The sequence below is a fragment of the Biomphalaria glabrata genome, chromosome 1 (genome assembly GCF_947242115.1).
Source record: "Biomphalaria glabrata chromosome 1, xgBioGlab47.1, whole genome shotgun sequence".
Classification (NCBI taxonomy): domain Eukaryota; kingdom Metazoa; phylum Mollusca; class Gastropoda; family Planorbidae; genus Biomphalaria; species Biomphalaria glabrata.
This window is the reverse complement of record NC_074711.1, coordinates 45,543,821-45,557,115: the sequence shown is the minus strand read 5'-3', so window position 1 is coordinate 45,557,115 and position 13,295 is coordinate 45,543,821. Positions and strand designations below refer to the sequence as shown.

The following is a 13,295-nucleotide window of genomic DNA, read 5'->3' as shown; positions in this document are numbered from 1 at the left end:
GAGAAGACAAGTTTAACATACAATTGTATGAGTATTATCTGAGTAAATGTATGTTGTTAATTAAAGAAATAAGTATTTATAATGGTCTCCAAATATTATGTTGTATAGCCACTGAATCATCCAAAACACACTTAACTTCAAAACATTTTTTTTCCCCTGAATTGAAAAATATGGATGAATGCCTGGGCATTAGCTGTGATCAACACTAAAAGTTAAAAAAAAAAAAAAACACTTGAAAACCTCTAAAAATACATTAATTTATTTATTAATACATACTTTCATCCACACCAGAGCTCTGTGTATCTCAATGAGAGATCTGACAGGCAGAAACAAATTTATAGCTTAGATCACCAAAGATATTTAACAATGAACAAATGTCCTCCTCTTGTCCAGAACTCTTTCAACTGTAATTAACACAAAAAGTCATCTCTAGAAATAACTAAGTCTAATTGGCTTATGAGCTTTGGAAGCCAGCTAAAAAGGTGGTAACAACTTGTTTGAGTTTGGCATCAGCCTGTTCATTGATCTTTCCCTCCTTTGCAATGGTCTGAAGAAGTTCTTGTTGGGAAGCCCGCAAGTGCTTTAAGAACTCAGCTTCAAAGCCTGTAATTTTGGATGGGTCCAGTTTATCCAAATATCCACGGACTCCAGCATAGATCACACAAACTTGTTCTTCAATAGCCATGGGCACTAAAATTGGGTTGGAAAAAATAAATAATTTAACAAGAATATTTGTACACTTTTATAAATGATGTCTATAGTTAAGGTTTCAAGTTACAATGCCAGTAGAGGATTTGAAATACACTATGAAATAGTGAAGTTACAATTTACTGAAAATTCCTAGAGCTTGTCAAACACTTACCATACTGGCCCTGTTTTAAAATTTCTGTTAACCTGACACCTCTCCTTAGTAAATTCTGTGTTGCCTGATCCAGGTCAGAGCCAAATTGGGCAAAAGCTGCAACCTCACGATACTGGGCCAATTCCAATTTCATGGAGCCAGCAACCTAAAACAAAGTACATTGTGTTTTAGTGGTAATATAATTGTGGTAATATATTTTAACAAATAATAAGTGATAGGTTTTTAAAATACATAAATAACAAATCTAGTAAAGTGTGTACAATCTAACCTGTTTCATGGAACGAGTTTGAGCAGCAGATCCTACACGGCTTACAGACAAACCGACATTAATAGCTGGCCTAATACCCTTAAAGAACAATTCTGTTTCCAAGAAAATCTGACCATCAGTGATAGAGATGACATTAGTTGGGATGTAGGCAGAGACATCACCAGCTTGTGTTTCAATGACTGGGAGTGCTGTCAAGGAACCACCACCATGGGTGTCATTCATTTTGGCTGCTCTCTCCAATAGACGAGAATGAAGATAGAATACATCACCAGGGTAGGCTTCACGACCAGGAGGACGACGAAGCAACAGTGACATTTGACGATATGCAACAGCCTGAAGTGCAATAGCCAAAAAAAAAAAAAATGTGAAAAGCAATGACTTAAAAATATACAAAAGAACCAAAATAAACGAGTACAGATTCAAGAACAATGTGTTATTACAGATCAACCATAAAACAAAATGAAAAATCATACAAGCAGACAATATTCACTAGAATTACAAAATACATCAAAATGCAATAAAAAAAGGAAAATAACTATTAAAAATTAATGCATTAAATAAAAAATATTCTAAAATGTAAATATATTAATATTAACATGTATTTAGAGTGCTTAATTACCTGTTTTGACAAATCATCATAAATGATCAGAGCATGCATGCCATTGTCACGGAAATATTCTCCCATGGCACATCCAGAATATGGTGCAAGAAACTGTAATGGTGCAGCATCTGATGCAGTAGCAGAAACTACAATACTGTATTTCATGGCATCTTTAGAAAAGAAAATGATAAAGTTATTACAAATATGGTAGAAAGAGACAAAGCTGCTAAAGTAATTTAAAGTCTCAAATCTATTTACCAGCATCTGTTAATCTCTTGACAAGCTGTGCAACAGTGGATCGCTTTTGTCCAATGGCAACATAGATACAGTACAATTTAGCTTTGGCATCACCAGCATCATTAAATCTTTTCTGGTTAATAATAGTGTCAATAGCAATGGCAGTTTTTCTGAAAAGAAAAATAGGATTGCAAGTTTTTGAAACCAATAAATTTTTTTTTTAATTTTTACCTCAAAAAAAAAAAAAAAAAAAAAAAAAAAAAAGTTACCCAGTTTGCCTATCTCCAATGATAAGCTCACGCTGTCCTCGCCCAATAGGAACAAGACTGTCAACAGCCTTAATTCCTGTCTGCATAGGCTCTCTGACTGATGTGCGGGGAATGATACCTGGGGCTTTAACACCAACACGGAATCTTTGCTTTGCACCAATTGGACCCTGAGAACAAATCATTAAACAATATTTCTTAAGTAAATATTCTTTGGTGTATTAAAAAGTCATGTAACTTTTGAGTTTAAATATAATATAATAATACAAATGTAAAGGAATTTTACCTTAGCATCAATTGGGTTTCCCAAGGCATCAACAACTCTACCAAGTAGCTCCATTCCAACAGGTACATCCACAATAGCACCAGTTCTTTTCACCACATCTCCTTCCTTAATGAACTTGTCATTACCAAACACTACAACACCAACATTATCAGGTTCCAAGTTTAAAGCCATGCCCTACAAATACATTCATTTCATATAAAAAAAAGAAGTGAGAATAAAAAAAATAATCTTCATGATATTATTAATATTTTAAATAATACAAATTGTTGCAATCAGTTTACCTTCAGACCACTAGAAAACTCCACCATCTCCTCAGCTTGAATGTTCTTAAGTCCATAAACACGAGCAATGCCATCACCAATTGACAAAACTCTTCCAGTTTCTTCTAAGTTTACTTCTGATGTCTGGCCAAGAATTCTTTCTTCCAAGATAGAAGAAACCTCTGCACCACTTGGACCTAGAATAATTTTAGAATGTAAATGATCAAGTCTTTCAAACTGTTCAGGTGTACAACTGTCACTAAATAATAATGCCTACCAGCAGCTAACTTGACAGATGTAAAAGAAATGTGTCTTGAAGAAACAAATCCAGCTGCCAAAGCATTTTGACAAACCTGTGAAGGAAGAAATAGATATTTTTTAAATATATGACAGGGTTAATATTCAAACCAATTTGAAATAAATCAAATTTTTAGCAATTATTTATGGACGTCATTACTAACTCATAGGTTGTGATGGCAAATAGGGTCATAAATGGTTTACTGTAAGCTAAACTCAATTGCTTTTTCCAGTTATTAAAGTATAGCACTAATATGGGCTGGAATGTTGGGATGCTATTGTTATTTTTTTTTATAACTTTCCTATTAGGGAAAAGCTCATTATATCTTATTTAAAGCAAGAGCGAGAGCGCTGTAGAGAAGAAAGTGTATTACATTTTTAAAAATTAAAGTTTCTAAATTATTGGATATATGGCACATCCTAGGCAATGTCATTAAAACTTTTCTAAACGAACTGGGTCGTAGACCTAGTGTATAAGCTTTTATTTATAAAAAGGTAAAGGTATTTAAAGTTGTTGTTTTTTTTTAATAGATATACTTTATTTTTTAAAGTTTATTTATTTATCAGTATCATTTTAACTTCTATAATTTTTTATTCCAAGTTACCCCTCTTTGCTTAGGGTGTGTTAAAGGATTCTCAAACTGAAACAAGTGTAATGGGTTAATAAGGGAATATGAATAAAGCATGAAATGCATGTGTGCATTTTAAACATGTCCTACAAATAATACTGACTTAAAAAAGTAACCAGTAACTTTTTCCTGAAAAGACAATTGGGGTCTTTCAAATCTTCATAGAAGGTTTACACTCTTTTTATACATACATGTTACATTTAGAAATTCTAAAACTGAATTTTTCAAGAATTGTTCAGCAGTTTAGTTTTATCAAAAATTCCACAGAAGTTTCAGCTTTTATCTATTGTACTTTTCAAATAGATCAGCATTGTTTTTATAACATTTCTAACTAATGCATGACTAAAAAAAAAGTTGCATATTGCAACAAACTGATTGCTGTTTAAAAAAGAAGAAACTCCTATTCTGTATTTGTTCTTAGGCTTATCATCTCTTCTGAAACTTTTAGACATTGTCAGATTTGATCTTATAAAAAAATTTAGTGAATGTATAAATTATAAATGATATAATTTGTAATGTAATTATTTTGCTTGTTCACATTTATCAACATAACAAAAAAAAAAAAAAAATTTAAATATTCAAAATGATAGATCTCCATTCTGCTGAATCTACTAGAATAACTAGATCTAGGTTCTAGAGTGTGTTTTACTTTTTTTCTAACTCAAACATACAAACCTACTGTAAATCTTCAATGACCTAATCAACACATTACACTTATAGACTTATGTAATTGAGACTCAGACCAAGACAACTGTTCAGAATTTACAAGTAGATTCTAGATGTAGATAAAACATTCAAACTAACTCTAATAGTCCTAAATTAGAACTAACAAACTTAAAACTATTATTTTACCAATTACCAGTGTTTGAGTTACATTTAGGCTTTTTTTTTTATTGTAATGTGGTATAGATTTAGTTAATAGATCTTATAAACTAATATAATTTTACATTGCTAATTACAGGTCTAAAACTAAATTAAAGACTTGGGTATACAAAAATACAAGGCAAGGTCAATGCAAGGTGCAAATATCAACAGAAAAAAAGTGGACTATTGGGAAATCTGTAGGCTAAAGGTCTAGATCTATGAAACTTCCTTAGCCTCAAGTACTAGGATGAACTTTAATCATATCTTGTAATTAGGCTAAATTTTGAAGATAAAAATTACACTACAATTAATAATGGAAGTCAATAGGTCTACCTTCTAGTAATAGACAAAGCAAGACAAGTAAAATCATAAAAAGGAACCTTGAAATCAAAACACTGACACGTTCAACTTGGAGATTCAACATTATATTAGTCTAGGTTTACTGACATCAAAATAATAAATTGTTTACATACTATCTACATTAGATCTAGACACTTACAAAACTGAACCAAAACTACAGAACGGTCCTGATTCTAAAGTCAAAAGTGAAACTCACTCCAGCAAACTTGCCGACCGGTGTTGAGTCGGAGCACACAATTTAATCAACAGGTACAATTTGAAATCACTAAAAAAAAACAACAGCATTCAGCTAATATAGCAGAAATTACTTACCCTAGGCAAGGATCTAGGTAGTTGTCTCACCAAAGAAGAAGCCAACCTAGCAGTCAGCATGTTTGAATTTTAAACGGTACAATCCTTGCTAAAATGGCAGAGTTGCAGGACGACAGAGGACAAAATAGCTTATGACATGCGCATAGTCTTAATCTTACTTCCGCTATGTTAAATGTAAATCAGTCTAACTTCGTGAAAGTTTACACACAAAAAATACTTAGAGACTTCATTCTGATATTTAAAAAAACAATAACTCAATTATAAAATATTATTCAAGCTATATTTATATTAATAATTAATAAGTTCGCAAAAAACGTAATAAAATGTTTAGAGAGTACACAACATTGTTATTTGTCTATCTAAACAAAAACGTGTTTTTATTTTTATAACACTATTTCAACGCAAAAAGATTCGGTGGATAAAAGCGATTCAACATTAATGGGACCAAGCCATTTAAAAAAAAAGGGGGGGGGGCGGGATGACTAGAATCTATACGGGGCGCAGAATTTTCCGTGGAGCCTAAATAGATCTAGGTGTTCCAATTTTTTAATATAAATTGAAGAACCTAGTAAAAAAAAAATACAATTTCATTGGCGTAGCCATGATTCTTTTTCTCGTTATAATGGGGGTTAAATAGGTTAATTCTGGAGTTAGTGGAATGACAGTAAAAAAAACCTCCATTGCCAGCTGGTAGGGAAAACAGACCAACGTGTGACGACTTATTTTTAAGGCTGTTGCTTACATTCTCGTAGATTTACATTATAAATGTTTCCTAGCGGCCTTTTATTTTTATTTCAATAGTTGTAGTTTTGCTTTAGTTGTGGTTTTTTTTTTGGAAACGATTAACCTAAACTACTTTTTTTAGCCTGTGGATAAGCGTATGGTAGGACTATCTCTTATAATGAAATTTCACGTCCCGCACTCTCTCTTTCCTGAATACTCTCCCTTTCTTGTATTTTGTTTAATTTTTTTTTTATTTTAATAAACGGGCCTCATTTTATCTTATATAATACAGACGTTACTTCAAAAAAGAAGATGATTACGTCCTACGCGTCATGCATTTAGTCATGCATATTAACCAATGACTTAAATTCTGCCAAGTCACTGGTTTTCCTGGCTAGCTCAGGCAACCCATTCCATGCTCTAATAGCACTAGGGAAGAAGGAGTATTTGTACAAATTGGTCCTAGCATATGGGACGAGGAATGTGCCTTTAGCTTTGTGTCTTTCAGAGTATTTTATTAAATTTTGTTTTTGTATTTGAAGATTATGGTTCAGTGTTTTATGTATTATTGCTACTTTACTTTTGAGCCTTCTGTCCTGAAGGCTTTCTAAATTTAGTGATTTTAATAAAGGTGTTACTCGTCAAATGTGAATATTCGTTTGTTATGAATCGCACTGCTCTATTTTGTGTCTGTTCTAGTTTCTTAATGTTTTCTTGAGTTGAGGGGTCCCAAACAGAGGATGCATATTCTATTATTGGCCTAACCAAGGTTAAATAACATTTTAGTTTTATGTTCTTATTTGATTTATAGAAATTTCTTTTAATAAATCCTAATGCTTTGTTTGATTTTTTTGTAGTTTCATCAATATGTGGATTCCATGACAGTTTTTCATTTATTATAACACCTAGGTATTTTGCGTTTTTAGTCTGTGTTACTGGTTTGCCATGAATAAGATAAGTGGAATTAATTTGTTTTAGTTTTTTTGTTACTCTTAACAACTGACATTTTTCTGGGTGGAAAGACATGCTCCAATTTGATTCCCATTTCTGTAATTCATCTAATTCTCTTTGTAAAATATCTGTGTCTTGTGTTGTTTTTATTGTTCTATATATTATGCAATCGTCTGCAAATAATCTGACTTTTGTTCCTGAAGTAATGCAATTTGGTAAATCATTTATGTAAATTAAAAATAGTAGTGGACCCAAGACTGTTCCTTGAGGTACACCCACTGGCGGATCCAGGGGGGGGGGGGGCGGTAGGGGCGATCGCCCCCCCCACTCGGCCGACCCCCCCCCGGGGGGGGGGGCGGACGAACCTTAGTATAGGATTCACACAATTTGTATACGAATTTATTACTTATGTTAAAAATATATACTAATTATTTATATTTCAACCTATTTTTAGATTATTTCGCCCCCCCCCCTCTAGTATGTTGGCCGATTTGGTGGGGTCGGGAGGGGGAGATGGTATCAATCCCGCCCCCCCCTTAACTTTCGAGTGGGGGGGGCGGTCCAATTTATTGGTAGAAATCACAGCCTGCTAACAAAATCAATTAAATATCTATATCCTTGTAACTTGTTATTGATATTTTAACCGATCTTTATATTATGTCGTTCCCTGTTTGCCGATTGGTGGGGGGAGGGGACGAATACCTCTTCTACCCTTCCCACCTAAACCCTTTGAGTGGGGGGGGCGGTCCGTTTTTATTGAGAAATCATAGTTTGTGAACAAAATTAGTTGAATTAATATATATATTTTATATTATGTCGCTCCCTTTCTGGTATTTTGGCCGATTCGGTGGGGTGAGGGGGGGGGCGATTGCAAGTACTGCCCTCCCCACTCTAGCCCTCTGAGTGCTGGGGGGGCGGTCCTATTTTTGTGGAGAATCATAGTTTGTGAATAAAATTAGTTGAATATCTATATAATATAAACTACGTATTGATATGTGACCCATTGTAAATATGTCGTACCACACTCTAATCTCAAATTGTATCATTAGAAAATTTAAATGAAAAAGGGTTGTACCAGGTGGGAGGGGCGATACATGCAATCGCATTTCCCCCATCGGACAAATCAATACTTTTTCTTTTTGTATTATAGTTAAGAAATTACAAAATTAAAAAAAATCTGTCACTAATATAATTTATATATACTATAAATTAAATTCTTATATCGAGTCGCCCCATACCTATTCTTTAATGCCAAATGCAATCTTTAGCAGAAATTAGTAAAGGAGCGAGGATTAATCGTTTTCACTCTACCGCCATTCCCATTTCCAGACAGAGTTTTTGTAATTTCACATGAAGTTATCATAAGTATTTTAAGAAAGACTTTGCATTGGAAAAGTTAGAATTCAAACGAAATTTTTCAGTATAAGAGTCATGATTGAGATGAGTTCTAGACTCAAATAACGTTTTCATAGTCGCCTTTTCCCAACCTTTACTCAATCTGATATTTTTCTAGCTAAATAAACTTGGGACTATAACTCACAATTTATACTAGAGTTTTCTTGAATACTATTTATCGAATAAGTTTTTTTTCGGCGGCGATCCTCAAAGCAAAAATCTGAATACGTGGGGTATCCTATCTTTTCAAGGAACAAATCGGTTTTATTTGCAATGTATTATGGGTCTATAAATTCAAATTAGAATATTTTTCAAGTACAACATTATTCGAAAGGTTGTTTTTTTAATAGTATGAATAATGAGCTTCAGGTCAGGAGAATGCGTTTCTGCAGTGAAGAATGCAAGAAAACGCTTTTGGCGTCGGGGCTTCGCCCCGAACTCCATTTATGAGTAATGAGTTGTAGATGTCAGGAGAATACGTTTCTGCAGAGAAGAATGCAAGAAAACGCTTTTGGCGTCGGGGCTTCGCCCCGAACTTCATTTATGGGTAATGAGTTGTAGATGTCAGGAGAATGCGTTTCTGCAATGAAGAATGCAAGAAAACGCTTTTGGCGTCGGGGCTTCGCCCCGAACTCCATTGATAAATAATGAGCTGTACTTGTCAGGAGAATGCGTTTCTGCAGTGAAAAAAGCAAGAAAACGCTTTTGGCGTCGGGGCTTCGCCCCGAACTACATTGTGAAGAATGAGCTGTAATTGTCAGGAGAATGCGTATTTGCAGTCAAAAAAGCAAGAAAACGCTTATGGCGTCGGGGCTTCGCCCCGAACTCCATTGATGAATAATGAGCTGTACTTGTCAGGAGAATGCGTTTCTGCAGTGAAAAAAGCAAGAAAACGCTTATGGCGTCGGGGCTTCGCCCCGAACTTCACCAGAGAACCTTATAGCGCTGCCCCAGTTGTTTTGGTTTTCGCCGAAGGTTGAGAAATGCTGCTTTTTTTATTCTCATATTTATATATATATATATATATATATATATATATACATATATATGTGTGTGCGTGTGTGTGTGCGTTTGTGTGTGTGTGTGTGCGCGCGCGCGTGCTGTATGCACGTTTATGCGTAGGGTTAGGATTTACTGGGCGTTAGGGTTAGGGTTTGGAAAAAAATCGCCCCCCCCCACTCCAAAGTTCTGGATCCGCTAGTGGGTACACCTGAGTTTACTGTTATCGGTGTTGATTTAGAGCCATTTATTATTACAGTTTGTTCTCTCCCTATCAGAAAGTCTTTAATCCACTGATGCAGTGGACCATTAATGCCGAAATATTTTAATTTTTTAAGCAAACTATGGTGGTGAACTTTGTCAAAAGCCTTAGAAAAATCTAGTAAGATAGCATCTATTTGTTCGCTATTATCTAAACCTTTTGAAAAATCATCAATTAGTCCTATTAGTTGTGTTTCACATGATCTATATTTCCTAAAGCCATGTTGGTATGGTGTGAGGACATTATGTTTGTCTAAGTGGTTTATAATTTTAACGATCATAATGTACCCCCGACAGATACCGCACTCATATTTTGGGCCTGTTAATTCTAGTAACACTTTCACTTTTCTCCGCGGCTTTTCAATTCAATCAATAGGCCTATATATATTTCGATCATAATTTTATTTTTCTTTTGCAACCTTTAATCCTAATGCACGGAACAATTATAACCTTAATGCAAGCAATGTACGGTATTTGACACCGCATAACTTTCTTTATACCATGTTTCAGAGGTTTGACAGAGCTTGCGGTTTTTCTCGGCGGTCAGGTTGCGTATCTGTCAAAAAGTGTTCTTTGTGAGCACGTATTAGGAGGTAAAAGGAACCTGTGTATGAAATTTGATACGTACGATAGTTAAGATATCTCGTGATTATCAGTGGTATTTTCGCTCATAGGCCTAGGCCTATATACTAGATTACTAAACACAAACATGACAACAACGAGAACGCAATTTATCATGCAAATCATTTACACCTTTTCAACTTTTTATGTTGAGAAGGTTATAATTCTTAAACCAGAAGATATACTAGCCTACAGTATTAATTTTGATGAATAAATTATATGCCATTGCAGAAAATAACAGTGAAAAAGCCGAACATGTTCACAATTTAGGCTAATGCCGACCGGCCGGAGGACAAGACTCCAAAATGGAGGACCAATTTCATGAGCGCAGCCAAGAGGGGGTTTTGAAGTTAGTTCCCCCTCCCCCAACTTCCTACAAAAAGAAAAGCAAAGCTACAATTATTACATTTCATGAGCGTAGCGTAGCCAAAAGTAGTTTTTGGTTACCCTCCCCCTTCAATAAAGAACCACAGCGAAACTATAGTTACCAATTTCTATCATACACTATCCTCATGCTTTAAAAAATAAACAAAGAAACTCGGATTAGTGCGGAGTTTTCACTTAATCCAGGTAGAACCTATTTTAGGGTACAAAATAAAAAAAAAAAAAAAAAAAAACACGTCCGAAAGAATGAAGGGTCGGAAACGTAAAAAAGATTACGCGGGTCGAAGGTCAGGTCTAGCAAGAATTATCCAGTAGCCAGATGGGTTTGATCTGTGCACCTCAGTCTAAGACCAAGGGGCCATAATCGCCTAAGCAACCATCATCATCATCATCATCTTTCGTTTGCGTTCCTCGTGGAACCTAGGGCCTCAGTAAAAACACGCCACTCTCCACAGTCTCTTGCTAGTTTTTTAAATGGCTTCCCAGCTCTTTCCTGTCCCCTCGCCTTATCTAGTACACTGCGTCGCCATGTTCTTTTTTGTTTTCCTCTACGTCTTGTTCCCTGGGGGTTCCACTCTAAGGCCTGTCTAGCTCTGTTGTTGGTATCTCTTCTAAGGGTGTGATTAATCCATCTCCTCTTCCTCTCTAAGACCTGCACCTGTATATTTTTCTGTCCACTCATCTCCCACAGTTTTGTGTTTTCTATTTTGTCCTAGCCTACCAGTGTATTTTAAAGATATTTCTCAGACATCTGTTGATGAAGGTCTGTAGGCCTACTTTTGTTGTTGTTACTTCAGTTGTTCTCCATAATTTATCTAATCTAACCAATAAAAGCAAAGTAACCAATTAAATTTATTTTTAAAAAAAACAACATCAACAACATTAAAATAGAATTCAACAAACAAAAATAAATCAATACTAACAAAAAGTATACGCTAACCACGAGCACCTAAAAACTCACTGAACCGAATCACACAGCAGCATATAACGACAGTCGACAGACTAAGCAGTGACAAACCACTACAGCAACCAGCAGCAGATCTATACAACAGCAGCAGTGACAAACCACTACAGCAGCCAGCAGTAGATCTAAACAACAGTAGCAGTGACAAACCACTACAGCAGCCATCAGCAGAGCTATACAACAGCAGCAGGGACAACCACTGCAGCAGCAGCTTAATGCAGCAATGAGCAAACCATTGAAGCAGCATGAATTATGATAGGCAGTCCCAGCAGAGAACTACATTAAAACACAAAACTTTCTCAATCCCTGCTTGTTCACACAGACGCTGCTGACTACCCACTAACGGCTAGTGGTCAATGGCCAGAGAGTCACTATATAGAGTATCCTGAAAGATGAGAGGCAATATTCCGTTAATAATCCAAGTATTGATATTTGTTTTTTAAAGTAGCATTTAGCATAGATTGTTATTGTATTTACAAGATATTTTAATGTTTTATTTAAAAAATTTAAAATAAGTGTTTCAATTAGAAAATAATATATTAATAGAGGACAGCAAAGTTGCCTAAATAGCACTCAAGTTCTATAAATTATCACCTAAAATCATCACACAGGATTACATCCCCTTTATCATGCTATACTACGGGATTTGTGCAATCATGTAGGCCTATAACCGAAGACATTTATATATGGACTTCTTTAAATTTGATCAAATTTTGATTTGAAATAATTTTGTTAATTTTTTTAAAATAAATTAATGATTTATAAAGTTTGCATGGATTTCAGAGATAACTTTAAACAAAAAAAAAATAACACTTAAGCTGCAAGCATCCAGGCTTTTTAGAATAACACCCCAGAACACTTTTTATTCATTTATTATTCCTTTTGCCCAGTGAATCGATCAGCTGATCAGCTTTGCGCCAGTAAATATATATAAGAAGCCAAGATTGTTTATTTAGGCATTTAAAGTGTCGCTTTTTGGTCCGTTAGTTATGTTCCATTAGAGTAGGCCTATGTTGATTTAGGGGGGGGGGGGGAGGCACTTTAGTATAAACCTTAGATACACGTAAGGCAGTCACCGACTGATTTCATTGTGATCATCTCTGAGTGACTCCGAGAATCTTTATTTTCTAACGTTTATTTAGTTAAAACTGGATCCATGATGTTACTGATTGAAAGCATTTAATCAAATGAATAGGCCTAAATATTTTGATACATATAGTGTGTTGTTTTTTTGTGTGTAAAACAAATAGGTGCCAGTAGGCCTACTCAGTTGTGGGTTGCTTAACTTTTAACTACTGATAAATTAATAATAAACGTTAAAATACAAGAAAAGTATTTTTTTCCCCACATTGAAAAAGGTACCAATACGCCGTACCGGTGCGTACCGTCACAAAAAAGCAATATATATATATATATATATATATATATATATATATATATATATATATATATATATATATATATATATACATCCGCTCTATTATCAGCAGCAGACGCCTTGCCACGTTCATAGAATGCCAGTAGGTTGACTTCCACAAGACATTCTGTATGGGAAAAAGTAGCGCTGGATAGATCCACATGGAAAGAGAGAGCATAAAGGAAGGGTCTCGAATTGCAGATGCCATACACAAAAGAAGCAGAAAGAAAGGTGAAAATGCAATATATATATGCACATCTATCAAAAATCATAAGTCTGTCAAGATTTGAAGACTGTCTGCTTAGAATTGATTTCGTTGGTCTGACCCAGGAAATAAC

The 13,295-nt window shown here is 34.8% G+C and overlaps 1 protein-coding gene across 1 annotated transcript; it reads right to left on the bottom strand.

Moving 5' to 3' along the window:
• Window positions 1-243: 243 nt before the first annotated feature.
• On the bottom strand, window positions 244-5,399 carry LOC106067186 (ATP synthase subunit alpha, mitochondrial-like). The gene is made up of 10 exons (XM_013226334.2): window positions 5,243-5,399; window positions 3,058-3,133; window positions 2,802-2,977; window positions 2,521-2,694; window positions 2,238-2,404; window positions 1,990-2,138; window positions 1,750-1,901; window positions 1,131-1,463; window positions 863-1,007; window positions 244-690 (listed from the first exon to the last, which is right to left on the bottom strand). Exons 1-10 carry the CDS (start codon window positions 5,300-5,302, stop codon window positions 455-457), a joined length of 1,668 nt encoding a protein of 555 aa, XP_013081788.2. The 5' UTR covers window positions 5,303-5,399; the 3' UTR covers window positions 244-454.
• Window positions 5,400-13,295: the final 7,896 nt, after the last annotated feature.